The sequence below is a fragment of the Microtus pennsylvanicus genome, chromosome 5 (assembly GCF_037038515.1).
Source record: "Microtus pennsylvanicus isolate mMicPen1 chromosome 5, mMicPen1.hap1, whole genome shotgun sequence".
NCBI lineage: Eukaryota > Metazoa > Chordata > Mammalia > Rodentia > Cricetidae > Microtus > Microtus pennsylvanicus.
The window spans coordinates 104372529-104398654 of NC_134583.1; the positions used below are offsets into that span (position 1 = coordinate 104372529).

General features: G+C 48.7%; 1 protein-coding gene across 4 annotated transcripts in view; it reads left to right on the plus strand.

Moving 5' to 3' along the window:
- Nucleotides 1–16625, plus strand: part of Apba1 (amyloid beta precursor protein binding family A member 1) — a 213393-nt gene extending 196768 nt beyond the window's left edge. For 3 of the 4 annotated variants that reach the window (XM_075973721.1, XM_075973725.1, XM_075973722.1), the window contains 5 exons: nt 256–435; nt 1577–1789; nt 10486–10605; nt 12047–12187; nt 12844–13059. In XM_075973721.1, coding sequence (XP_075829836.1) covers nt 256–435; nt 1577–1789; nt 10486–10605; nt 12047–12187; nt 12844–12915 — 726 coding nt within the window. In that variant the 3' untranslated portion in view covers nt 12916–13059. Of the gene's footprint in view, nt 1–255; nt 436–1576; nt 1790–10485; nt 10606–12046; nt 12188–12843 lie in introns of all 4 variants that reach the window. The other variant, XM_075973723.1, reaches the window with a different exon arrangement.
- The last annotated feature ends 9501 nt before the right edge of the window (nt 16626–26126 follow it).

Sequence of the window (26126 nt, forward strand, 5' to 3'; positions counted from 1 at the left end):
GTCCTTTTTATAGTAGGATGTCCAGCATCTCTGACTCCTGTCTACTGAGTGCCAATGACTCCCTTATGGGTACAGTCATAAGAAACATACTGATTTTTGTTTTCAAATAGCTCCTGGTAGGCACTGGTGCCCTGATATAGAATGGCTGAGTGGCCTGCTATTTAGAACCCTCAAATGCCACAAGGAATCTTCCAGGGGCACATGTGCCAGGAACTCCCCCATTCACTGCTGTCTTCCCCTGTGCTGCCGCTATAGGCCCAGCTGATCGCACAGTCCATAGGGCAGGCATTCAGTGTGGCGTACCAGGAATTCCTCAGGGCCAACGGGATTAACCCGGAAGACCTCAGCCAGAAGGAGTACAGTGACCTGCTCAACACCCAGGACATGTACAACGATGACCTGATCCACTTCTCCAAGTCGGAAAACTGCAAAGATGTAGGTACTTCCCAGGACTTGTTCCCAGGCTGAGCCAGCGGGCTGGGGTCCTATCGGGTGGGGCAGCCCTGATGTGGAAGGAGAGGCGGAAACGGTGGTATTGGCAGGGCATTCTGTGGCTCCTCCCAGGGGACCCTGTCATCAAGTACTTTGGAAAACAAGGATAAGTGATAGGCTGCACATCCTCTACCCCTTGAGGGAATTCTATAGGTGTGGATACAGGGCCTGACCTCTGTCCTTACAAAGCCCATGATCTGGGAAAGGGACCTGAAAATGACCAGTGGTGTGTCAGCTCAAGCACTGATGAAAGACAGCTGCGCTTGGCAAAACAGAGATCACGTGATCATATGATAGGCGCTCTCCCTCTGATGTTCCAGACTGAGCTCCGCAGGAGTGTCTGGAGGGAGACAGGGTCAACCAAGGTGGTCTGGAGTTGTAGGTCATTGCCATATTCAGGGGCAGCAGCGAGTGGAGGGGTAAGGAGCAGTAACAGAGTGCTGGGACATCAGGAAGGAGGTGACTCAATCGGAGCAGCAAGTAAACACAGAAGAAGAAGAGAGACAGTGTACCAATTTGAAAATCCAGAAAGATTTTATCCTCCAGATAAAAAGAACTTTGAATAAGAATGTGGGCTTTGGACCCGTTAGGTATCTTGAGTCAGGTTCCTTGGATCACAGCCTAGAATAGGATTCCTGATCAAGAGGTTCAATGGAAGCCTGCACTAAGAGCAAATGGGGAGTGGAGAGAGTACTGAGGAGGAGTATGGTCTTGCTGGCCATGACCTTCCTTCTGAAACACAGGGCAGGAGACCTGGAGGTAGGTAGACCTAAGAAGCAAGGACCAGCTTCAGTCACCTCTTACCTCTCCAACTGCTCAGACCAAAAGGAGGCCAAGCTCCTGCCTCCACCCCACCTTACCACTTCCTGTCTGTCTGTACAGACCACCAGACTTCTATGGTTAACTCGTGGCTAGCTCCACCCTCTGATCTCCAGGCAAGTTTTATTTGCCAGAACACAACATGCTACAACAAAGTATCTTTTCCCTTAAGGGGGGAGGGGGACGACGAGGGGAGGGGACCAGCTCTGATACCTGTCCCTTACAGCTGCTGATAAGAGCTTTCTACATATTTTTCTTTTTCCAGGTTTTCATAGAGAAACAGAAAGGAGAAATCCTGGGAGTTGTGATTGTAGAGTCGGGCTGGGGATCCATTCTCCCCACTGTGATCATTGCCAACATGATGCACGGAGGCCCCGCCGAGAAGTCAGGGAAGCTGAACATAGGGGACCAGATCATGTCCATCAACGGCACCAGCCTGGTGGGCCTGCCCCTGTCCACCTGCCAGAGCATCATCAAGGTACCTAGGCGTGAGCAAACCTTGTCGGTTGCCATCCCGTCCTCAGTACGTGTGAACATGTTTAGCCAGGCCCTGAGGAAGATCCAGCTACAGACGGTATGGACTTGTATTCAAGGCAGCTAACCCTCAAGTTACAGTTATAACCTTCTCCATAGCTCTGAGTCACAATGTATGAGGCTTACATAACACCTGCAGCCAATCCAATGCTCATCATAGGTATAACTCATCAGTTACCTCAGCTCTTCCCACGAAACCCAGACTCAGCCCCAGCAGGATTTCCCTTAGCTCTGTAACCCAAATACTCCTTTATAGCCAGCCAGATAAACACATATGCAGAGGACCTAGGTCAGTCCCATGTAGATTCCCTGGTTGTCGGTTGAGTCTCTCTGAACCCCTGTGGGCCCAGATTAGTTGGTTCTATGGGTTTACTTGTGGTTTCCTTTATCCCTCTGGCTTCTACAATCCTTCATCCTCCTCTTCCAGAGGACTCTCCAAGTTCTACCTAATATTTGGCTGTGGGTCTCTGCATCTGTTCCCATCAGTTGCTGGCTGTGGTAGTTTGAATGTTTTTATTCCCCGTAATCTCAGAGGGGATGCACTATTAGGAGGTGTGGTTTTGTAGGAGAGAGAGGGTATGGCCTTGTTGGAGGAAGTGTGTCGCTGTAAGGCTTCCTATACTCAGGATACCACCCACCCAGTGTCTCATTCAACTTCCTGTGGCCTGCATATCAAGGTGTAACCAGCACCACGTCTGCCTGCATGCCGGCATGCTTCCCACCGTGATGATAATGAACTGAACCTCTGAAACCCCAATTAAATATTTTCCTTTTAAGAGTTGCCGTGGCCATGGTGCCTCTTCACAATAGAAACACTATAAGGCACTGGGGGAAGACACTCTGATGATAGTTGGGCGAGGCACTAGTCTATGAGAATAGCAGAATATCATTAGGAGCCATTTCATTGAGTTTTGTTTTTGCTGGTTGTGTTTAGTTCTATCCTCGGTCTCTGTGTATCTCACCTCTGGTTCTCGGCCCTCAGGGGCGAGGTGCCTCTCAGGGTATCAGTCTCTAGCTGGGCTACTCACTAGTTGGTCATTCCCCCAATTCCTGTGCCATCTTTACACCCAGCACATTTTGTAGGCAGGACAAATTATAGGATGAAGGGTTTGTGACCAGGCTGATGTCTCAGTCCCTCCCCTGGAAATCTTGCCTATTACAGGAAAATAGCTGGTTCGGGCTCCATGCTCCCCATTGCTAGGAGTCTTAGCTAGGGTCACCCTCATAGATTCTTGGGAGTTTCTGTTGCTCTAGGTTTCTAGGTCATCCCCGGCGACACCCCCAGATTCCAGCTGTCTGTCCCAGTACTCTCTCCTTCCGTCCTCCCCCAGCCTGATCTCTTCTGCTCCCATCCCCATTCCTCCTTTCAGGCCCCTCTCCCCACCCATTGGCAATATCCATTCTCTTTCCCCTCACAGTGAGACTCATGCATCCCCCTTAAGTTCTCCTTGTTGCTTAGCTTCTCTTGGTCTGTGGGCTGTAGCATGTTTCTCCTTTGCTTTGCGGCTAATGTCCACTCATGAGTGAGTACATACCATATTCATTTCTCTGGATCTGGTTACCTCACACAGGATGATCTTTCTAGTTCCATCCTTTTTTAACATCTGAGTAATACTCCATTATATAAATGTATCACAATTTCTTTATTCATTCTTCAGTTGAGGGCCATCTATGTTGTTTCCAGTTTCTGGTTATTACAAATAAGCTGCTATGAATATAGTTGTGCAAGCATTGACAAAGGAGACAACTTCCTGAACAGAACACCAGTAATACATGTGCTAAGATAGATAATTAACAAAATGGGACTTCATGAAACTGAGTAGCTTCTATAAGGTAAAGGACACCGTCAAAAGGATAAAACAACAGCCTACAGAATGGGAAAACATCTTCACCTAACCCACATCTGACAGAGGGCTAATATCCAAACATAAGGAATTCAAGAAACTAGGCATCAAAATAAAATAAATAATTCAATTAAAAATGGAGTACAGGTCTAAACAGAATTCTCAACAGAGGAATCTCAAATAGCCGAGAATCACATAAAGAAATATTCAACATCCTTAGCCATCAGGGAAATGCAAATCATTAGGCAATTTTGTCATTTTCCAAACATCGCAGAGTAATTAGACAGTTTAGGTCAGTCACCTGATGTGGCCTCTTGGTAAAACCAAGAGAGACAGTAATTGTAGGACCCACGAGAGGGCTGCCAGCATAACACAGCATACTATCTTACTGTTAATGTTGTGTTTTAATGAGTATGAGTACACCCTAAAATGATGATATAAACACAGTGTAATAAATATATTTAACCTAGTACAGCACTGATCCTTGCTGCTTGTGTAGCCAGTATGACACTATAGCATCCTTGGCCCCAGAACATGTAAGTCTATGGGGCCATACCTATTCAAACCACCCCATTTTACAACCTGGCTCCCATAGTCTCTTCACAGCAATAGAAATGCTAAGACACCTGTAGGTGGAGACTGCTTGATCATTTCCCAAGCACCCAGACTCAAACAATAGCACAGAAACTATATTAATTACAACACTGTTTGGCCAATAGCTTAGACGTAGTTTTAGCTAACTCTTATGTCTTAAATTAATTCATTTCTATTAATCTATGGCCTACTGGTAAGGTTCTGGCTGGTGGCTGGTGTCTTTCTCCTTCAGCAGCTACATGGCATTTCCCTGACTCTGCCTACTTTCTGTCTATATCTCTCCCTGACTCCACCTACTTTCTCTATATATCTCTGTTCAGATTTCCCACCCGGCTTTACTAAGTCACTGGCCAAAACAGCTTCTTTAATAACCAATTGTAATAAAATATATTCACAGCATACAGAGGGGAATGACACACATCAGAGTAAAGTCAGGCTGGAAATCTGAACAGAGATATAGAGAGAAAGTAGGTGAAGTCAAAGAGACAGCAATCTTGAGGCAACATACTAAAAATCTTCCCTGGAAGCTCTTGGGCCAGGCCCCCACAGTTCAAATCACCCTCAACACCACTGTCTTCCAGTTTCCTACTAATGTGGCCCATTAAGCCCCACTTAAACCATTCAACTGCTTTTCTAATTAAAACTCCCAGAATCAAAATTACTCCAAGAAAAAGCATGGTCAGGCCTATCTTGGCAATACTCCTGTCCCTGGTACCACCTTCTGCCTTGGTTAGGGTTTCTATTGCTGTGAAGAGACACCGTTACCATGGCAACTTTTATAAAGGAAAACAGTCCATTGGAGTAGCTTACAGTTTTAGAGGTTTAGTCCATTATCATCATAGCAAAATATGGCAGTATGCCTGCAAACATGGTGCTGAAGACGGAGCAGAGAGTTCTGCATCTTGATCCACAGACCACAGGAAGTGAACTGGCACACTGAGTGTAGCCTGGGTATATAGGAGACCTCAAAGTCCACCTCCACAGTGACACACTTCCTCCAACAAGACCACACCTACTCCAACAAGGCCACTCCTAATAGTGCCACTTCCTTATGGGCCAAGCATTCAAACACACACATCTATGGAGGAAATACCCATTCAAACCACCACAGCAGGTAATGGGAATTTTTCAGTTCCATTGTTGTCTCACAGACAATGCTATGGAAGATCTGTCTAGTTGACTAAGATCCCTGTGCAGCGCATGACTGGACAGTGATGATGAGATCAGAAACGCCGTCTAATGCAGAGAGTCACTCAGATATGTTTACTTGGACCTTGGTTGGGCACTGAGATGAACCCTGGAGAATCCATGCATGTACAAGATATGTACATTCCTGGAAAGATGTGTAGCAGCTTAGGGGTAAAAGGTTGCAAGAGTTTAGGAGTGGAAACATTTGATTTTGAAAGTTTAATTTGACTTTGAAGGAATTAAAACTTAGGTTTGTATCAGGAAGGACAGTGGTATTCAGAAGTGTCTGCTTGAATTGAGCAACAGTCGGTTGGCATTGAGTCAAGGGGAAGAACTCAGCCTGACCTGCAGGGTTGATCTGGTGTTGTCATGGTGACCTCTACTGAAGAGCAGGACCTCTGCCCACTGGCCTGCCCCCTCCCTTCTCTCCCGTGAGGTTACTTGTGTGTGCATGTGAGATGCTTGTGAGAACTGCAAGGGGTCGTGTGGCCCAGACAGTGGGTAGGTCCTCAACCAGGAGCTAGGCCTAGCAAGAAGAGGTGACTGGCCCCACAGGTACAGAAGCCAAGGGCTGTGCACCCAGCACTGATCCTCAGAGGGTGCTCACTGAGCTCATGCCTCCAGTTGCTCATGAACTTCTATGCAACGGGTACTGTTAGCACCCACTGCATGAGTAGGAAACTGAGGCACAGAACAGCAGTCACACAGCTGGCCCCTGGAGACACATCAGCCAGTAAAAGAGACACCCCCGAGACACCACCCCCCTCTGTCCAGGGAGGGTGTCTATGCAAGTGGAAATCCTCAGCCAGAGGTAATATTGCATGCTCCAGAAGCCTGAAGATGCCTTGGCTATCATGAAGATGGTACTAGAGGCACAGCCTACAGTGCAGAGAACAGCACCCTCCACAGCCAAGACCTGCCCAGCCACAGGTGTTGATAGCGCCAGTCTTGAGGCTCTGTGTGTGGAGTGCAGAGCTCAGGTGTGAGGGAGAGATATTGGTGAGTGAAACTGCTGAAGGTGACTTTATGTGTAGTTAACCAGGGTCCAGAAGGGCTATGGGATGGAAAGAGAGTATTGTAGACTGAATATGCCCCTTTAAAGTACATGTTGAGGCCCTAATGCCAATAACTGTTGGGGGATGATTAGGTCTTAAGGGTGATGCTTTCATGAATTGGATCAGCGCCTTTATGCAAAGGACCCTACAGGGCTCTCTGCTTCTCTTCCTCTATGAAAGCAAACAGAATCCTACTGTCTGCAGCCCAGATGACAGCCCTTACCACCTGACTGCCAGCACCCTGATCTCAGACTTCGGGCCAGCCTAACTATTAAAAGTAACTTTCATTGATTGTAAGCCCAGTGTATATTTTGTCATGGAAACCCAAGCAGGAGGGGGAGAGAGAGAGAATATAAATGAGAGAAACTTGGGTGAAGGTGGGGATAGACCTCGGCTTAACAAGTAGGAAAGTCTGATAAGTCCCAACCTTATGTCAGAGCCTGACCTCCCCGTAAGCCGTGCTTTACCTGAGACCCCAAGACTCATGGTCCCCAACTGGCCATTCCATTAAACCCCACCTCTCCATTCACCCACCCACGTTGCCCTCTAATGATAGATAAGACGAAGGACAGTGGCGTCTATGAGGTCAGCCTGACCATCTTGACTGCTGCCTAGGGGCAGCTCTGTCCACAGATGACCAGCTCAAGGTGAAAGTGAAGCTTGCTCAAAGCTTCCTGAGGGGAGCAGGTTGTTTGAAGAGCTGAACTTTGATGTATGTAAACGAAATCTCCACAGACTGGGAAGACGAAAAGGCCATGTGGTGATGAAAGAGACGAGTGCCACAGAGGGCCTGAGAAAGCTGCTGCCTGGATGGCTCCCTCAGCAGAGATGGGCACAGCAGGCAGGCCCAGCCAGAGCACTCATCTGTCCCAAGATCCTCAGCTTTGGAGCCGTGGCTTATCTTGGCTGAGGGAACCCCAGCACCAAACGAGGACTGGCATAGATACAGTGCCCTTGTTTACAGTTCTCTAGACATCACCCCACCTTGAGCCTGGACCTAGATGGATGCTCACACTGCTCCACCCCCAACCCCAGTCCCTGCAGGGAAATGTCCGGGCGTCAGAGCTTCACTGTCCTGCTGATCATTCAGTAGGTCCCTGTGCTGGCTACCCTACTCAACATCACTCATTGCCTCCCACATTCACACAAGCCACCCAGGGATCCGGGTAAGGTGTCAGTTCTATTCCGACAAGTCTTAGATGGGACTCTGCTCTTCAGTAAATTCCTGGGGAAGTTGGCATTGCCAGTCTTCTGGCCTGGCTGTTGAGGAACAGGAGTCTAAAGCAATGTGTTCTGTATCTTGCCACTGCAATGCTAATGGGCCTTTCTTCTCTCAGATTGCAGGAAGTGGAATGTGTTTCTAGTTACAGAAACCCTCTGAATTCTTTTTTGCCTAGCTCTTACCTTCCGTGTTGTAACTCATTCCTAAAGCGTAGTAATTGGTAGACCAAGAACACTAGCATCTCTCTGCTCGTGCCCTTGCCTCCAAGTCCATCCTTCTAGTCCAACCCAGTGCCCAGCTTTCCTTTCCTTCTCAAGAGTATTGTGGGATTGTTCTTGTTGCTATAGATACCACTCTGGCTTCTTCTCTTCACACCATATTTCTTAAATGGTTGCATCATTCACTATTGTCATGGGGATGAAATGACCATTTATTTAATTGGCACCTCCAACAAAATGGCAGATCAGAAATCTAAGCTAATGGGACCCAACTTGAAACACTGATTAGGGATAGCAGAGCAAATCATGCTCGGTCATTTCAAATTGCCATTTCTCAGGCCTTAATGCTGAAGCACATTTTCTCCGGGCTCAAAAGTTATTTTGCTGAGGAATCCAACAGGCATCTTAAATCAATTCACCAGAGCCATGTGAAATTCACAGGTAACACTGGGGAAATTGTTTCATTCTCATGCTTTTTGGTATATTCTATAAGATCTTCAGGATTGCCTGGGCGGTTAGCAGGTGCGAGCATCTAAACACATGGCTTTGTGTGAAGGACCACGATTCCTGTCCCTCTCAGTGTTTTCCACAAATTCCTGCTCTGCAGAGGATGTGGGGGGACTCCAGCACCTCTGTTCCCGCCTCAGTCCTGACACACACTCTCTGCGTTCTCTCTCAGCCTCTCGCGCTCCCACCCACTTCCAGGAGACCTGGAGAATCTTACTCCTACCAGTGTCCAGTGCCTGACCCATCTATTGCTATCTAAGTGATTTAAGTGAACAAAATAAGGAAAAATGTAGTGTGTTCATAGCCAAGGTCCAGCCTGCCTCACTTCTCCTACCTGCTCTGATCTTGTGGAATGAGTCCGAGTTTTGAAGTCTGGTGGCTGAGTTCAGTGTCATGGGTTAAGGCATTTAGGAAGATGTATATAGAAACTGAACCTGGCAGAGACCTCAGTGTCAGCATGTGGAAAAAGTGGAGACATTCAGGTAGAGCAAGGGCCTACGAGCCCCACTGCATATGGCAGCGGAAATAGGACCCGAACCCATGTCTGAGGACACCAGCACTGTCCTCCTCACCTGGCCATGCTTGTCCCACTTCTGGAAGCAGAAAGCCAGACCTTCTCTCTGTCTTATTGACATAACAATCAGACTTGCTGCCAACAGAAGGTCCAACTCTGTCACTGGCATCTCCATCATCCACGGCATTGAAAATACTGTCCCTTCACTAGGGGCTCCCTAGCCTGTTTCCAACCACTGGGGACACTGGTGATGCCAATGTGAGTATGAGCATCAAGTCACTTGTCACCCTATCTCTAAGAGATGTCCCAAATCCTTGCCCCCTCGAATTGCTTCTCTCTCTCTCTCTCTCTCTCTCTCTCTCTCTCTCTCTCTCTCTCTCTCTCTCTCTCTCTCTCCCCTGAAGGAGAGTATAAAATGACCTTCAGACTTTTCTTAATCTGCTGGTCTCACAGATAAGAGTCCAGGCAGGCAGGCATTTCCCGAGTGCTCTGATCTCCCGACCTTAGCTGTAGCAGCAAGGCCTCCAACCTCACCAGTGTCATCCGTTTGCTCCAGGATGCAGAAATCACCGCATCCTCGGCACAGTGTCTCTTGAACTGGGATGGGAAACTCCTTCTCAAAGCCTGTCCATGCTGGGGACTGGTGCATGAAAGGGCTCAGGGAGTGCTGCTCAGAGCATCTGCTCCAGCAAGCAGGAGGCAACCAGGGCAGAACAGGCCTTCCTCAGAACCAGCAGCTCTGGAGGGGGCATAGTTATTTCTGGACTGGCTTCTGCATGGTCTCCACTTCTCAGCATGTAGCTGACGAGATGGTAGATGGACCTGCCTGGGGGAGGGATGGTTTGGCTAATGTGTAGGGAGCTGCAGACAGGCTCTGAAAACCGTTTCCCGTGCATAACTAAAGGTCAGCTTTTCTTCTATAATCCATCCTGGCCTAGAGGACGGGCAGGTGACCAAGGATGAACCCATGCGCAGTTTTCTGTCTCATTTCTTCTTCATAATCCATCACATCCCAGGAAGGCAAACACACTGGAGCTTCCTTCCAGTTGTAGTGGGGATACCCACAAGCTAGATCTCTCCAGACATAAAGAGTGGGGAAGAAGAAGCCCGAGACCAGAGAGAAGCAGCTTTGGGAGTGAGCTGCTGCTGTGATGTGTACACCCTCTGTTAGGAGTCACTGCTAGAGTCTGCCTTGGAGAGGAGAGAGCGCATGTCCCGTGTGGCTTTTCTCCCAACAGGCTACACCCTCGGCCCTCAAGCACATGGACTCTTTTCCTTAGAGTTGTACCTTTGCCAGGTCCCTTGACACCGTCCATTTTGCAGCCACCCAGAGTACGACCCTGTAGGGAGGCCTCACGGGGATGGCTCCAGGTCGGGCACACACAGCCTTCAGAAGACTGCAGGTGTGGGCGCTGCCTCTGTGTCCAGCCACGTCTGCCTCTGTTTACTCTGCCTGACTCAGTGGTCACCATTCCACTGCGCTTTATTCACATTTCAGGGCTTAAAGAACCAGTCGCGGGTAAAGCTGAACATCGTGAGGTGCCCTCCAGTGACCACAGTGCTAATAAGGAGGCCGGACCTTCGCTACCAGCTGGGATTCAGCGTCCAGAATGGAATTGTAAGTATACATCACACCACACCCTTTTCCAATACTGACAAATGGAAATGGAGGTATACTGAATTATTTTCCAGCTGGCCCACTCCCTTCATCTTTTCATCCAGCAAATAGATTATAATTTGACTAGCTTCTTGGGATTTCGTCTGATTGGGGGTGGAGTGTGGAGCCACAGCCCTAACCCTAGACCCTTGGTCTCACCTCCAGTGTGGAAATCAGCTATGGAACATTTGACCTGAGAGCACCCTAGAGCCAGAAGAACCCACTCACCCCAGACCCACTAAGCTCCCTTGCTGCAGGTCTTGTCTACATCAGCTTTTGAATAAAGATGCAGGGTCCAGGGTGTAAAGCCAGCTTCCTAAGTTGACAAGCACTCTTGCTTAGTGTGTAAGGTGTAACCTGCAGCACTGGGAGCGTTCCTTCACCAGGGGTTACAGCCGAACCACAGGAAGTAGCTGGCTATACCCTTGACTCCATCCCCACTGCCAAGTAGAGAAGAACAGCAGGTCCCTCTCTCCTTGCGCCATAGTGTGGAACACAGTAGGCTTCTAGCTGTTGACTGAGGTTTTCTGTCCTGCCCGGTCCTACAACCATTAAGTCCCAAAGAATCACAGAGAGGTCTACATTAATCATAAACTGATTGGCCCAGTAGCTCAGGCTTCTTATTAACTAATTCTTATAACTTACATTAGCCCATAATTCTTGTCTGAATTAACCACGTGGCTTGGTACCTTTCTCAGTGAGGCAGTCACATCTTGCTTCCTCTGCAGCTGGGTCACAATTGAAGACTCAAACTTCCCTCTTCCCTGAATTCTCATTGCCCTGCCTCTACTTCCTGCCTAGTCATCCCACCTCTACTTCCTACCTGGTTACTGGCCAATCAGTGTTTTATTAAAAGCAATACAAGTGACAGGATAAAAGACCATTGTCCCACAGTGCCTCATGCAATAGTGATCATGCAATAGTGATCCTCAAATACAGGCTTCTAGCCTCAAACAGTTCCATAGGTAAGCCTGCTTGAGACTATGGAAATCCGATTGAAACACTAACTGTCAACAGATAGGCCCAGAAAGGATGGAAGGTGGTCAGAGCTCAGCACACTAGTAAGTTCACACCTGCCATACCTCTGTGCAAAGTTTGTGCCCGAGGCAGCCTGTTGGGCTACAAAACCTACTTTTGCCACTGCTGTATATGGTAATAGGGACCAGACACAGGATCTTGTGCATGCTAGTTAAACATTCGACCAGAGCTCCGTACCGGGCCACCAAACTTACTGTTCATAAAAAGAACCCGAGAGATTTAAATCACAAGCCTCGCCAAGTCAGCTTCTAAGGGGTGTTCACGGTAGAGTACTAGGGCCCCAGGGAACACAGTCCTTCATGCCCACATGGTTTGAGGATGTGGCCCTGCCCACTGTGTGTAACCTGTTGTTTGCCTCTGGTAGATCTGCAGCCTCATGAGAGGGGGAATAGCTGAGAGAGGAGGGGTCCGCGTGGGACATCGGATCATTGAAATCAATGGCCAGAGTGTGGTAGCCACACCACATGAGAAGATCGTCCACATCCTCTCCAATGCTGTTGGGGAGGTAGGAATGAGGCCTGGGGTTCAGCAGGGCTGAGGTACTGCGTGTGCGCCTCACACGCTTTGCTGGGAGCCTCCTAGAGCCCCCTTTCCCTCCCTAGATGCCCCTTGGTAGGTAGACCATCTGCCGCAGACCTGTGGGTTGTAACCTTGCCTGCCTTCTCTTCCTCATTTGTGTTGCTACTCCCTGTGGTTCCCCAAATTCTCTCATTTTCTCCCAATTAACCCCACCAGGTACGATTGGAAGACACAAATTAGATTCAAAACTCCTAAAACCAGGAGCTCCCAGCACTGGCATGGGCTCGCATCACATCCTAACATTTCTGGGGCTTCTGCTCTTGATGTAGTAGCAGAACGCTTTGAGATGGGCAGGCCCTCCCCACTGCCAGATAGGGGATGGAAGCAGGCAGTTAGAAATCCAGAGCCCTTCTTCCCATGGAGCCATCTTTACTTTTCAAAGGGCTGTGAAGACAGGAGCCTTTAACTGGGAAACTACACCTTACCCAGATTTTCCTATCACTTACAGTGCCCCCCCCCAAAACAACTTTTTTTAGAAAGCCATGGGCTTCACTCTTCTTAGGACATGTCTGGCGGTTGGGGGTGGGCTCTCTTGGAAACTGTATGGTCCCAGCCCCAGTTAACATGGCTGTCTGCCCTCAGATCCATATGAAGACGATGCCAGCAGCCATGTACAGACTGCTGACGGCCCAGGAGCAGCCTGTCTACATCTGAGCCGCCCCTCCGCAGCAGCGGCATGCATGGAGGAGCCTCCTCACCGTGGTTGTGTTTCTTGTGCTGCATCGTGTGTCACTGAGACATTTCCCTTTCTCACTCAGTGTTTGGTCTTACACAGGAGGAGAAGAACCGGCAAGGACTCTTTACTCTCTGTCTCTCTCCAGTTTGCTTTTTTTCTGTTCCTTCCTTAATACCAGGGAAGTTGTGTGTGTGTCCCCTTGAGGGTGGAGAACAGCTAATATTTACCTGGGATCATTGTGGAGGGCCTTTGGGGGTCCTAAGGTGGTTGCCACTGCCCAAGGGGACATTATCCCTCCCCAAGAGGCACACACTTCCCTGAAGGAGCCCTCAGGGGCAGCAACAGAGCTGACTGAGCAGTGCCTAAAACTCACTTGCTGACTCCTGCCTGCCCTGTCCCACTTGACGGGAAGACAGTGGCAACGAGGACAGCCACATCTTTAGTGTTCGCTGCCTGCTGTGGAGTTAGGGCTCCAGACGTTACTTCTGCCCAAAATTTCTGAGCCAATTTTAAATCTCTTCCATAGTCCCCTCTTAGTTTCAATGTGTGTGATAATACAGGCCTAATGCAGAGAAAAGAGAACGTGATATCCTGGGCAAGGCTGCCGTGACACTGAAGAGATCCTGGCAAGTCACAGGGGCTCTGAGGCTTCCAAGATTGCCCCAAGGTTACACATCAGGAGATAACCATAGGCAGGTACGATCTTCCTGCATTCTTGCACAGGCACTTACCACACATGTACAACACACATGCACACGCGTGCACGCGCACACACACACCCTGCACAGTGTCTCCTTTGCTCTCTACCGCCATTGAGGTAGGCTAAAGATCTAGCACACAGCCTGAGGGGAAGCCCCAGCACCCCTCTGGAAGACCCCTTCTCCCAGCAGAAGGTTGACATGCAGAAAGTGGCCAGCCTTGTCCTGAGAAAGAGGTCCTCCTGGCTGAGGCCTGGCCTTCCCGATCCCAGTTGGCTCAGAGTGCCCTCTAGGACTCCCCCACCCCACATACACACTGGAGGTTCTTGAGGGACAAACTGTGATATGGGTAACCTCATGTCATGCTTCCTGTCCCAAAGCTAAGCCAGCCTGGGCCCTTTCGCAGCCACTCCTGAGGATGTGATATTTCAAAGGTTAGAACAGATAAGTCACAAAACCAAGCAGACTTAATGCTTGGTATTGGGCCTAGGAATCCCCAAGATGTGCTCTAGAAAGAGCATCTGCTGTCTGCTAGGTCTGGGAGTTTGCAGCCGGTGTGGAAGGCTTGATGCTTTCAGCCGGTGCCTTGTCTTCTGAGTTACGTCTCAGTCTAGTACATGTGTTTTAATATTATTCTGAGCCAGTTTCCACTTATTCTGGTCCAAAGAGCAGTTTGTTTTCATGTGGGATGTGTCTAGATTTTGTTTCTGTTTTGTTTTGTTTTGTTTTCATTGATGACCTCAGTAGAGACAGGGGAAGAAAAACTAATATATTTTGTAATATGAATATAGTCCCTGCTCTCCACATCTGGGATATTTATGTTGTGTCTGTGGAGATGGGAGTTCAGTGAGCAGTGTTAGGGAGGATGGGTTTACAGAGGGAAGGGTGGGGTCTGGGGGAGGGAGAGATGTGAATACAGCAAGATAAAGAACAAGAGACTTCATCTCAGGATGCAGAGTCAAGCCCCTGGGGACTCTGACTTGAGTTGTCTGGGCAGAGTCAGAAAAGCCTGGTTCTTGTAGGGATACACAGTGGAGCCCTCAGGTTTACTTTGGTACAAGAATTTCAGTGCTGTCTGCCCCCCCCCCAGCTGTCCAGATAGCTGCCTGAGACGTGGCGGGGCTGCTGCTACTACAGAGCTGTGCGGATGGAGTTAGGACCACACAAGCCAGACTATCTGGACTTTAAAGGGTATCCCCCCAAGTGCTCCTGCATAACCAGACCCAAGGTCAAACCCCAGCAAATGTGAAGACTGGGAGCAATGGTCTGGGTTCTCCTCACCTCTCTGAAATAACTAAGCTTCCGGGTATCTACTATAATCACACACTGAAAAGTGCAGCCCGTCCCTCCTCTGCCAAAAAGCGATGGAGAGGACCAAAAGAGGCAATATTGCTGGCATATTGGGAACCTCAGAAAGTCACTTGAAAGGCTGATGCCTGTCAGATCCAGGGTGGTCACCACAAGTACATGTCCACGCACCTATACAGGAAGGCGGGAGGACAACGAGGCTGGCCTGGGACTGGTCAGGGACAGGCTCCAAAAACACATCACTCCCAGTATAACCCCCAAATAACCGCAGTGAAGTGGCTTCACCCCAGGGAAAGAGGAAAGAGAAAATACTTTCCATTCTTGTTGCACAAAAACCCTGGAAACTTTAAGAGGGGACTGAAAAGCCAAGCTTCTCTTGTGAGCTCTTCTAGAGAGCTAACAGTTTAGCATGATTTTTTTTGTGTTAACCAAAGTGGCTCCCCCAACCCAGAGGGAAAACTGCTGGAGCTTGGTCCATGCCCCTGGCTGAAGCACAGTCTTCCTCTGTGGGCGTCAGACTGAGTTGTTAACTTGGGGTCAGGTCTTGTCTGGCATCTTCACATACATAGTTACATATGTAAATATCACCCAGAATGATGGGGCCGACTTTGATAAAGCCGCGCTCTGACCACTCAGTTAGGACATGATGGTGACTCAGCTTTGGGACCAGGCTCCCAGATTCATTCCACCCCCACCCCAATCTAAGGAGGTTGCACCACAACCCACTCTGCCTTCTCCAGTGGGAACATTTCAGGGAGCCACCATCAGCCTTGAGTTCATGAGAGGAAGAAAGCCCCACAGATCAATGGCTAGAGCCCACTTCCTGAGTGATAACTTCCTCCCTCACACAGCAGGCCCCTGGAGGTAGAGCACACAGCAGGCCGCCACCTCCCTGCTCACGGGTTTGCTTTCTGAACATTGCCCATTAACATTGGCCTTCAGGGAGTCAAGTAACCTACTACCTCCCCCATTGCTCCTCCTCCCTCCTGCAGCCCCACCCACACATAAGCTCCCTGTAGACAGCACACTGATGCAAACCCACTCCCAAGCCCTGCTCCAGTCTCTCCACCCACTGGTGTGGCTGTCACTGATGTTTACAACCAAGGGCCACCTCCTGCTGATGTTTCATCTCTCACCTTCCCAAGGCTACCTGTTGGGTTTGCAGTTCACCTCTGTCTACTCCTTCCCTGGATAGGGTCCACCTGAGCACACAACCCTGATTTTATTTTCCCTCCATCAAGGCAGTGTGTGATGACCATGTGGGAATGAAATCTCTTGTACATACTTAGCACAGCACCTGGGGTATGAACTCGCACCCCCATTCCGTAACGGGGTGCATTAGCGCTTACTGTAAAACATCGGGAGAAGTATAGTATTGTATTTGTAACAATATTGTTCTTTGTATACACGAAACTCAATGATCTCTATATATAAATATAAATATATATATAAATAAAATATATCTACACGTGAGCCTGGAATGTTGCCACTGCACACCCACTGAATGTATTTCCTCTGACAGTCTGGTCACCAGTCCTGGCCCACCCTCCCCTTCTTTGTGCTGTGGCCGCAGTTGTCTGGTTTGGGGTTGTGATGTATTAAATGTGCTATCTCCTTATTTAACTGAACGCTAACGTCTGTATAAGAATTGCTGCAACAATAAACAAGGACTTTGCCTCTTAGCCCTGGCTGAGTGCCTGACTGTTTCAAGGAGGATGGGCCTCCGTGTGCAGGGAGGATTTGGTCTTCCTTAATAGGTCACGTCCAGCTCTAAGGGTTATGGGGACTGGTTGCTACCCCGATATTTATCAGTGACCTGTCACCCCACAGTGTTTTCAGTCTCCTTGGAGCACGGGTGTCATGGGAGAAAGGACCCTGCAGGTTTCATACTTTGTGACATCACTGAGGAAAGAAAGGCAGAAATTAATCCTTCCCTCTACAAATAAATAGAAACAGAAGAGGTCTTCATTGAGGGCTGGAGCCACAATGGGAAACAGTGCCTCGGAGGACCAATCTGAAGATTCTGTGAGAATGCTCCAGAAGCCTTTTACCTAGGACTCTTCACAATCCCACTCTTCAGCGTTTGGTAACATGATTTTCCTGGTGCCAGGGGCATGAGCGGAACACAAGGCTCCCAAAAGAGAAGGTGTGGCCTAGTCTTCATTAGAACATCAACCTCCTCATCCTTCCAGAAAAACTAGTTGTAGGTCCCTTAGGGACTGTGGTCTGCAGCTGCTGGAAACCCTGGAAGGTAGAGGCTGGGAATAGAATAGTTGGGTTTTTGTTTGCTTTGTTTTTTTACTTTTTTATTAATTTTTTTCATTTATTTTACATACCAACCAGTTTACCTCCTTCCTCTCCTCCCGTTCCCTCCCCTCACTCCCCTTTTACCCTGCCACCATCTACCACTCCTGTATCATCTCCATATGGGGGCCAGGCCTCCCATAGGAGTCAACAAAGCATGGCACGCACATCAGGTTGAGGCAAGCCCAAGCTCCTCCCCCTGGGCAAGCAACCCAGCTTGGGGATTGGGTTCCCAAAACTCAGCTCAAAGTGCCAGAGACAGGTTCTGGGAATTATAAAAGCCTTGTGGCAGCATGCTGTGCCCCAGAATCACTGGGTCTTTGTTACCATGCTTATAGCTCTGTAACAAAACATTTGGTGTTGAAAAGCTTAAAAAGATGGTGGTAGACTAAGACCCCCCCACACACACACACAGCTGTCTCCTCACAAAAGCATCTTAAATAGCTCCATTCCCCACCAAAACCACTTTCAGAAGAACAAACCCGGATGAGAAATCGCAGGACCTAGTTTTAGTGTGATGAAAAAACGTGTTGACAGGAAAGAGTCTTTATCCAAGAGCACTGTCTTGGGGACAGAGTCATTGGGATCTGCGAGTGCTCCTGGATGGAGACCACCCTGGCTCCAGGAAGAGAACTAAGGCCCCAGTGGGATCAATTTGTAGACTAGCCTGCATCCCCTCCAGCTGCTTCAGTTTCCCACCACTAGTACACCACGCCATAGCATTGTGGGTTTGGCCCTACTCCTCCTTACTGCTCCAACAGATGGGTTAAAACCTGGGTCAACTATGTGCTGTCTACAAGAAATTCACTTCTGAAGATACGTAATAGACTAAAAGTGATGAGGTGATGTGATGGTTCATTTTCATTGTGCACTTAACTGGATTTAGAATCATACAGGAGGTTGGAAAGATGCATATCTGAGTGTATCTATAAGGGTGTTTCTAGATTAACTGAGCTAGGAGAGAACTATCATTGTACCCGAAAGAAAGAAAACTGCTAGATCTGAACCCCAGAGTTAATAGAAGGAAAAAAAATAAAGACCAAAGGAGCAATAAAGAAAAAGTATGAACCGTTAGCAAAATGAAAAGTTGTTCTTCTCAAAAACAAACAAACTCAAGAGAAGTAAACCAGACACAAAAGCAGAGAGAAGAAAGAAATACAACTTATACTATCAACTACAACAGCATTCAAGATTATGAACAATGACATACAAAAATTGATAAACTAAAAAAGGGACAAATTTCTGTCCATATACAGGAAGACTGAGGCATGGAGAAATAAAACACTGGACAGACAGTTGACAGGAGCCTGTATTTAGACAACTCCCAAGAGTCCACCACAAAACAGCGGTTTAATAAGTGAGCATCATGTGATCGAAGGCAAGACCCAAAACAGGCTGAAGTCAGGAGTGTTTCTACATAGCAACACTGAAATGATTGAAATGGAAAACAGTAGCCAAAAAAAAAAAATTATCTAGGAGAAAAGAGCCCTGCAATGAAAAGTATAAAGCACTGGCAAAATGAACTGGGAAGGCCACACAGAAACACAGAAAGATGTCTGTGTCCATGGAGTCAAACAGTTGATACTGGTGAAACATTCATACTGACTGAATAAAGCAACCTACAGATCCAGTGTGATCTCAGTCAAAATATCAATGATTTTCTTCCCATATCTAGAAAAAGACCCTAGGATACATTTAGGACCACCAAATAAATATGAACTAAAGCAAAAGCAAATTTGAGGCAAAAGAACCTCATCTTGTCAGCTAACATGAAAAATACTACAAAGCTATAATAATTGAAACATGCTAATGATGTAAACTATGGGTCCACGGCACAACAGAACAGACTAGACCACGGAGGAGACTAGAACTGGACTCCATCTCTTACCACACACAAAAAACAGCTCGAATTAAGGACTCAACCATAAAACAGAGTGGAAGCAGACATAGGGGAAATATATTAGGAATAACCAATTATTTTTTTAATAAGACTCCCAAACACAGGAAATACAAACAAAAACAGACAGGCAGGATAACACCAAACTGAAAACCTACAATGGCGAAAGAAACAAAAGACTAAAGATACAACCTAAAATCAGCGGGAGAAATATTTTCAAACTATGCATCTAACAAGGATAATTTTAGAAGATGTTAGAAGATCAATAGCAAATAATAATCCTCTTAAAAATCGGAACAAACCTGAAGAGTTATTTCCAAAAGAAAAAACCAGGCAAACAAATGACAAACAGATGTGTGGCACCCGGGGACCATCACTGAGGATCAAAGCCACAATCAGATGAACTCAGTCCACGTGGAATGGCCAGCAGAAGAGGAGACGGGAATGCCAGCAACTTCCACGGGGAAAGAGAAGAATGCAAATGAGTAGCGCCAGACGCTACTTATATGATTGCCGTGTGATCCAGCAGCTCCACCGGTACAGACCCAAAAGTAAGGTCCCAGTGTTAGAGAAGAGCTCTGGTCTCCACACCTGCACACGGCGTGCTCTCTCACCCACACTGCACACGGCGTGCTCGCTCACACACACTCGCACACGGCAGGCTCGCTCACCCACACCTGCACACAGCACACTCGCTCACCCACACTCGCACACGGCAGGCTCGCTCACCCACACCTGCACACGGCGTGCTCGCTCACCCACACTGCACACGGCGTGCTCGCTCACCCACACCTGCACACGGCGTGCTCTCTCACCCACACTGTACATGGCACACTCTCTCACCCACACTGCACACGGCGTGCTCTCTCACCCACACGGCACGCTCTCTCACCCACACGGCACACTCGCTCACCCACACCTGCAAACGGCGTGCTCTCTCACCCACACTCGCACACGGCACGCTCTCTCACCCACACCTGCACACAGCACACTCGCTCACCCACACTCGCACACGGCACGCTCGCTCACCCACTGAGCCATCACCACAGGCCTCTCAAGGCAGTCCTTGAACCATTACAACCAGCAGCCAGAAAAGCAACAGCAATCCTAGCACGGGGTCCCCCAGCTACAAGCGGCAGGGCTAGAGAGCCGTCAAGACTAATGGCGCTTTTAAGAAACTTTGAGAAACAAATATGTCACCACCACCGCCCCAGGTGCTACCAGTCAGAGGGGTTTTGGATAGTTCAGACAGGTGGGACTCGCAGCAGGGGAAGTTTTAGGACAGGCCAGCAGCCCACAGGTGAGACTTTTCCCCCACGACGGTCAGCTCACAATAACCCTTGGAAGGAGAAATGATTGTTTCTGGATTAGCTGGGCTTAACTATCAGGATAGAACATTTAAATGTAAGTAGGACTGAATCGCCCTGGTGGTGAGCCATGATGGAATACGAATCAAGGTTTCAATGAACACTCGAGATGGAAGTAGACCTTTTGTGCCTTCCAGCCTATCGTTTACTACTAATTAACCCCTCTCTATCTCTTCACTCTCTGGCTCTCTTAATTAAATTTAAGACATCTCAGAAGTTGGTTTTCTTATTGGTACCTGTATATGCAAACATCACAGGGCTCACTGTCAACCCAAAACTCAGCTCTCATCTCAAAGGGAAGGGCTTTATTCTAGAGCCAAAAATGAGTGAGCTTGACCCAGGGACACAGATTCAGGTTGTCCCAAATACCATGTTCAACGCGGTAAGTTTCAACGAGTCTTTATAATTGCGGATCAAAAGACAGCTATAGATCCAGGCACTTTTCAAAAGCTCAGGTGGAAACATCAGGTCGGCAGCTTCTGACCAAGCAGGGAAATCTCAGATAAATTTCAGATGCTGTTGATGCCTTTCTTAGCATATGTGTTTGGGGAAGGCAGCGATATGTTATATCCTAAAGGGGGTCATGGACTAGTCACAAGGATGGCTAGGTCAGATACAGAGTGAATGCAATGGACGGCTAAGAAGGGAACTAAAAATCACCCAAGAGAGTTGGATTTGGGTTCTACAGGATTCCAACACTCCATACCAGCCTGCCTGGTAGAATCTTCAGCATGGGTATAGCCTTTCCCAGAGAATTTCAGTTCTCAATAACCCATATATGTACATTGCAATGTGTCAATTTTTCAATAGTAAAAATGGCGATAAACAGTAACTTCAAAAGAAAATCATTTGACTCACAGTTCTGGACAATCCGAGCAGCCTCACACCAGTGTCCTGTCCAGGGGCCCCTGGTGGAGAAACGGAAAGGGAGCCAGTGGCCTAGCATGTGGGTGACCTCCCTTCATAGCCACCAGCTCTAGAAAGACTAACCCAGCAGCCCATCCCATTCCTCCAAGACAGCACTGGCCTTGCTGGAGAGAGGTTGTCTGGTCCTCAGCACCTTCCATTCAGCGGAGGCTCCTAAGGGCGCTCCTCCACACAGCCACACTGAAGGTTAGAATACCAGCCCACAACTTCCTCACTTCCGCTTTGGGGGCTGGAAAACTTCCTCACTTCCGCTTTGGGGGCGGGACTACATCTAAACTAGAACGGGGCCTAGTCTCCCATCACATGGAACAAAGTGCCCCATCGTGCATGACCAGGAAGAGCAGGAAGATAGATTTAGCTCAGTCCTGAGGAGCCACTCAGATAGGAAGACTCTCAGTTGGTCCTAGAGCAGGCCTCTGGGTAGGACCTTTACAAAGCACTTTCTTTTCTGTCCATTAGCGTCTCATTTATAGCCCAGGAGCCTCCAGTTTAAGAAATCAAGTTTCTGCTCCTGTGGCTATAGCTGTGCTGGACTCACACACACACTCACACTCACACTCTCACACACACAAAAAAAACACACCAGGTTTTAACCGCATTCCACCCACTTCCTAAGTGATCAGCAGTGGGCCATCTCCCGTGACAACTAGACTCTGGGAGCAGCAAGAGAAATTTTTGCTTCTTGCCTTCTCTCTCCCTCATGCAGTAAGTGAGGTAATAACAGAAGTTTCCTTGAAAAGGTCACAGACCACCCTTTCTGGCTCACTCGGCTGACCTAAGCTACTGACCAGGAATTCCATGAGCTAGAGCCCGTCTCGGGCCCTGACAGGCTAGTCCTACAAAGAGAACCCTCTTGACAGAGCTGTGGCCCTGGCAGCCGGAGGCAAGCACCCTCCTCACCCAGAGGCCCTGGCTGCCCATTTGCCCCCTCGTTTCCCCACCACCAAGGGCACCATCCTCCACAACACTCACCCTCATCGCTAGGGGAAAGGCTTCGCCAGCACTGAGTGGCACCAGAATGGGAGGGGGGCGCTTCTCAAGGGCAGAGAAGATGCTTCATTTTCCTTACCCCACAGGGAGAGAAGGAAGGAAGAGCTTTCCTGGTCTCTGTATTTGCACAAAGGACAGTGCCCCTCAATGGGAGGGCAGTACCACCAGGGGTACCTGAAAGCGCCTGTAGTGAGAAGCTGAGGTGCCGCCCTGTGTCAAGCCACGCCCCTCTGAAAGCCCCCACTCTTCGGCCAGCCCCACCCCAGCCACCCTAAAGCTCACAGAATCTCTTGGTCTTAGTCTTCTAAAAGTCTTGCTTCGACTGCTCCTCGGTTTCTTGACCTCATTGAGCATGCTCATCTTGTGAGGCCCGTGTGTCTAGTACGAACAGAATTTTTGCAGCTGAAAGGGATATCTAAAAACCGTTAGTGCCTGAGGACCTATAGGAAGTCGAATGGTTGGTTTTTTTTTTTTTTTTTTTTTTTTTTTTTTTTTTTTTTTTTGGTTTTTCGAGACAGGGTTTCTCTGTGGCTTTGGAGCCTGTCCTGGAACTAGCTCTTGTAGACCAGGCTGGTCTCGAACTCACAGAGATCCACCTGCCTCTGCCTCCCGAGTGCTGGGATTAAAGGCGTGCGCCACCACCGCCCGGCTATGGTTGGTTTTTTTAATCAAGACTAGGGCACACAGAAATTACGACCTTCGTACAATGTTAAATGAGAATGTGCTCCCAGAGTTTCGTTCCCCCCTACACCAAGTGATCCCGTCTTAAAACAGCTACAGGCTGAGCGCTGAAGGTTAACGGTACAACAATGTGGAGTGTATCCTAAGTTCAACACCCAGCAACGCAAATCATGTGTAATGTATTTCAAGACAATTTTAAATTTTTAATGGTTTTAATGGTAGTTGTTTTGCGTATATTAGTTAGAAAGAGCCTTTCTGAGACTAGGGAGAGGGAGCTATAGGTGTCTAACCAACAAGGGCGCCAAATTGACAGGGTAGCTTGCATGAACGCCCTGAAGCCAGCGTCCTCCAGATAGCGCTTGACTCCGGTGATTACAGCTGAGCTTGGCAGGCAGAGGATAGACCGGCAGATGGCGATGGCTGGGGGGGAAAAAACTGTAGTGCTACACGTTTCTAATTGCTAATTGCTTCAACATGTGTTTTCAACTCTCCCCATCGCTTCCCTGTGCTATCTCCCAGGGAAACCACAGGCTTCATGAAGCCAGCGATGGATCTGGCGCCCTCTGATGGAATAGTGAGGGAAAGGCCATGCCTACAAGATTCCCAGAGGGCAGCTGCAGGAGTGAGGGATTTCTCAGACCTAGCCGGGCTCCCACAGCTACCTTCCAGACAGGGAGGCAGGCGGAGTTGGAGCTGCGACTCACCGACTAATGCTCCGCTGTGCAAATCCAGAGGCTGACAGAGGCACTTTCGTCAGGTCCTGGAGTCCTGGAGGCAGGCTTGTGGGCCACCCCAGAGGTTCTGAGCTCATTTGGTGGAGACCATACATTTCAAAGGCATAGACTCTGGAACAGCATGAGGAGGAGATACACACACACACACACACACACACACACACACACACACACACTTGGTGCCAGGGAAGCGGGGAGGGGGGGTGAGAGGGGGGTAGAATTCCCTGAGTCGACCTAAAATTTAGACTATTGTTTCCTAGCTCTCCCTGTGACTCCAGCTTTAGGCTGGCCACAGAAGTACAAATAAGATTTGGAAGGCTCGTCAAAGCCAGGGTCTTATAATATCATGTATATGGGAGTGCACATCCAGTCGCTGGCTGACAGTCCACATGGCCAGCACACACACACACCCACACACACACATCACAGAAGTGATGGCCAGCCGTGGCCGGCTCCATGTCACTCTAGCCTCATGGACAACAGTCAGCCCTGCTGAAGTCAGAGGTCACCCTTTGCCCAGACCTCTTACTGGCCCGTACAGGTGTGTTTGACTGAGCTGTAGAGAATGCCTCGCTCCCTCCCACACCGAAGGAGCCCAAGCACAGCACAAAGGGGAACATGAATTGCCTAACTTCTGGCATCTATATGAGAAATTTGGTTCTCGCTTTATGGCATCAGAAAGCGCAAAAGCTCCCCCATCTTAAGTTTGCTCCCAAGAACCTGGAAAGAACAACTCCAGCTTCTGCAAAGATGAGCTCCTCAATGGCCATGCACCCCATCCTTTCCCATCTGACAGACCTGGGTACCAATGGCCGCTACAGGGACCTCCTCATCCTCCTGCTATTGCTAAGGAAGCAGGCTTTAATCCTCCAGGGGGTAGCAGGCCAAGGACACTGAACTGCTAACTATTCCCTTTAGCTTTTCTTGTGGAGTGTTCAGGGTCAGTGAGAGAGCCAGTCACACTAACTAAGGTGGAGCGTGACAGAGGACATTCGCTATCCCTCTGACATCCTCATATACATGCTCACATACAAACACATGTGCACAGTATCAAAGCAAATCACACAGGATCATCGGGACAGAGTACTTCCGAGTCAGCTCACTAGCATCCCACACCGGGAGGGCCCCTAGCACACAGCTCACTGCCCTCAGGGGGATTTGCACTGGAATTACAGACATCCAGGCCCGATGGACAACTTTGGCAATCCTCTAAACTAACAAAACTGATAAGGAAAACGCTAATCATGGGGAGTAAACCTCTGTGTCACTCGGCTTATGGACAGCACATAAATTTGAAGCGAGTCAGAAGACAGAGACCAGGGTGGAATCGTGATGCTTTCTGACAGGAAGAGCACGGTGGGCCCAGTGCAGTTAGATCATGGGGTCCGCGTAGTAAAGGGCGGGAAGAAATCCTGTTTCCTAGTTCATTTCTCACTAAAATGAGTTATGAGTGACAGCAGGAGCTCTGAAAACCCCCAGGAATTCTGAGAATCTTCAAGCTTAGAAGGGAGCAGGCATCTCTGTCACCGGACCCTGTTTGGCGCACACAAGTCATTGAGCCAAAGACTACGGTGCTCTGGCGCCACCTGGTGGCAAACAGCAAAATGCGGGCTTGCTGATTGTCCCCATTTCTCTAGTCATCTGGTGATCCCTTGGCTTATTCTTCCAAAGCAAGTGAGGGTAGGGGGAGGAAGAAAGCCCCTCCCGCTTCGGTTGCTTTGCTTTTTCTTGTGACTCTTATGAAAAGGTAAATCAAGCAGAGAGGAGACGTTATCAAGCTGGAATACACTCTCAGGGGGATTCCAGAACATTCCCTCCACCACCACCCCGCTAGGTTCTCAGAATTCCAGCCAATCTGGCCCTGGGATGTGTTTCTCCTGACCTGGGATACCCAAGATTTCCACAATACATGGGACTGCCTTCTGGAGGATCTGGGACAGGGACACCCAAAAGGCTTCAGGAGAAAATGACTTCCCTACCCTCCGATCCTGCTCCCTCCAGCCAGCTGCTACCAAACCTTCAGGCCTCGAATAGCTTCCTATTCCGCAGCAACACCCCTGCGAGCACCGGTCACGCCTTGTACTGTCCCTGCACCAGCTTCTGAGCCCAGCGCCTATCCACCCGGAATGCTGCAGAGTTGTTTCCCTTACTGCTGCCTGCTCCAGTCTGTGAGCCAAGCAGATCATAGGTATATGTTGTTCCCGAACACATGAAACTGACCATTGGATAATTTTTTAAAAATGTGGAAAGAGAATTCTTTGAAGTGATATCTAACTGAATATG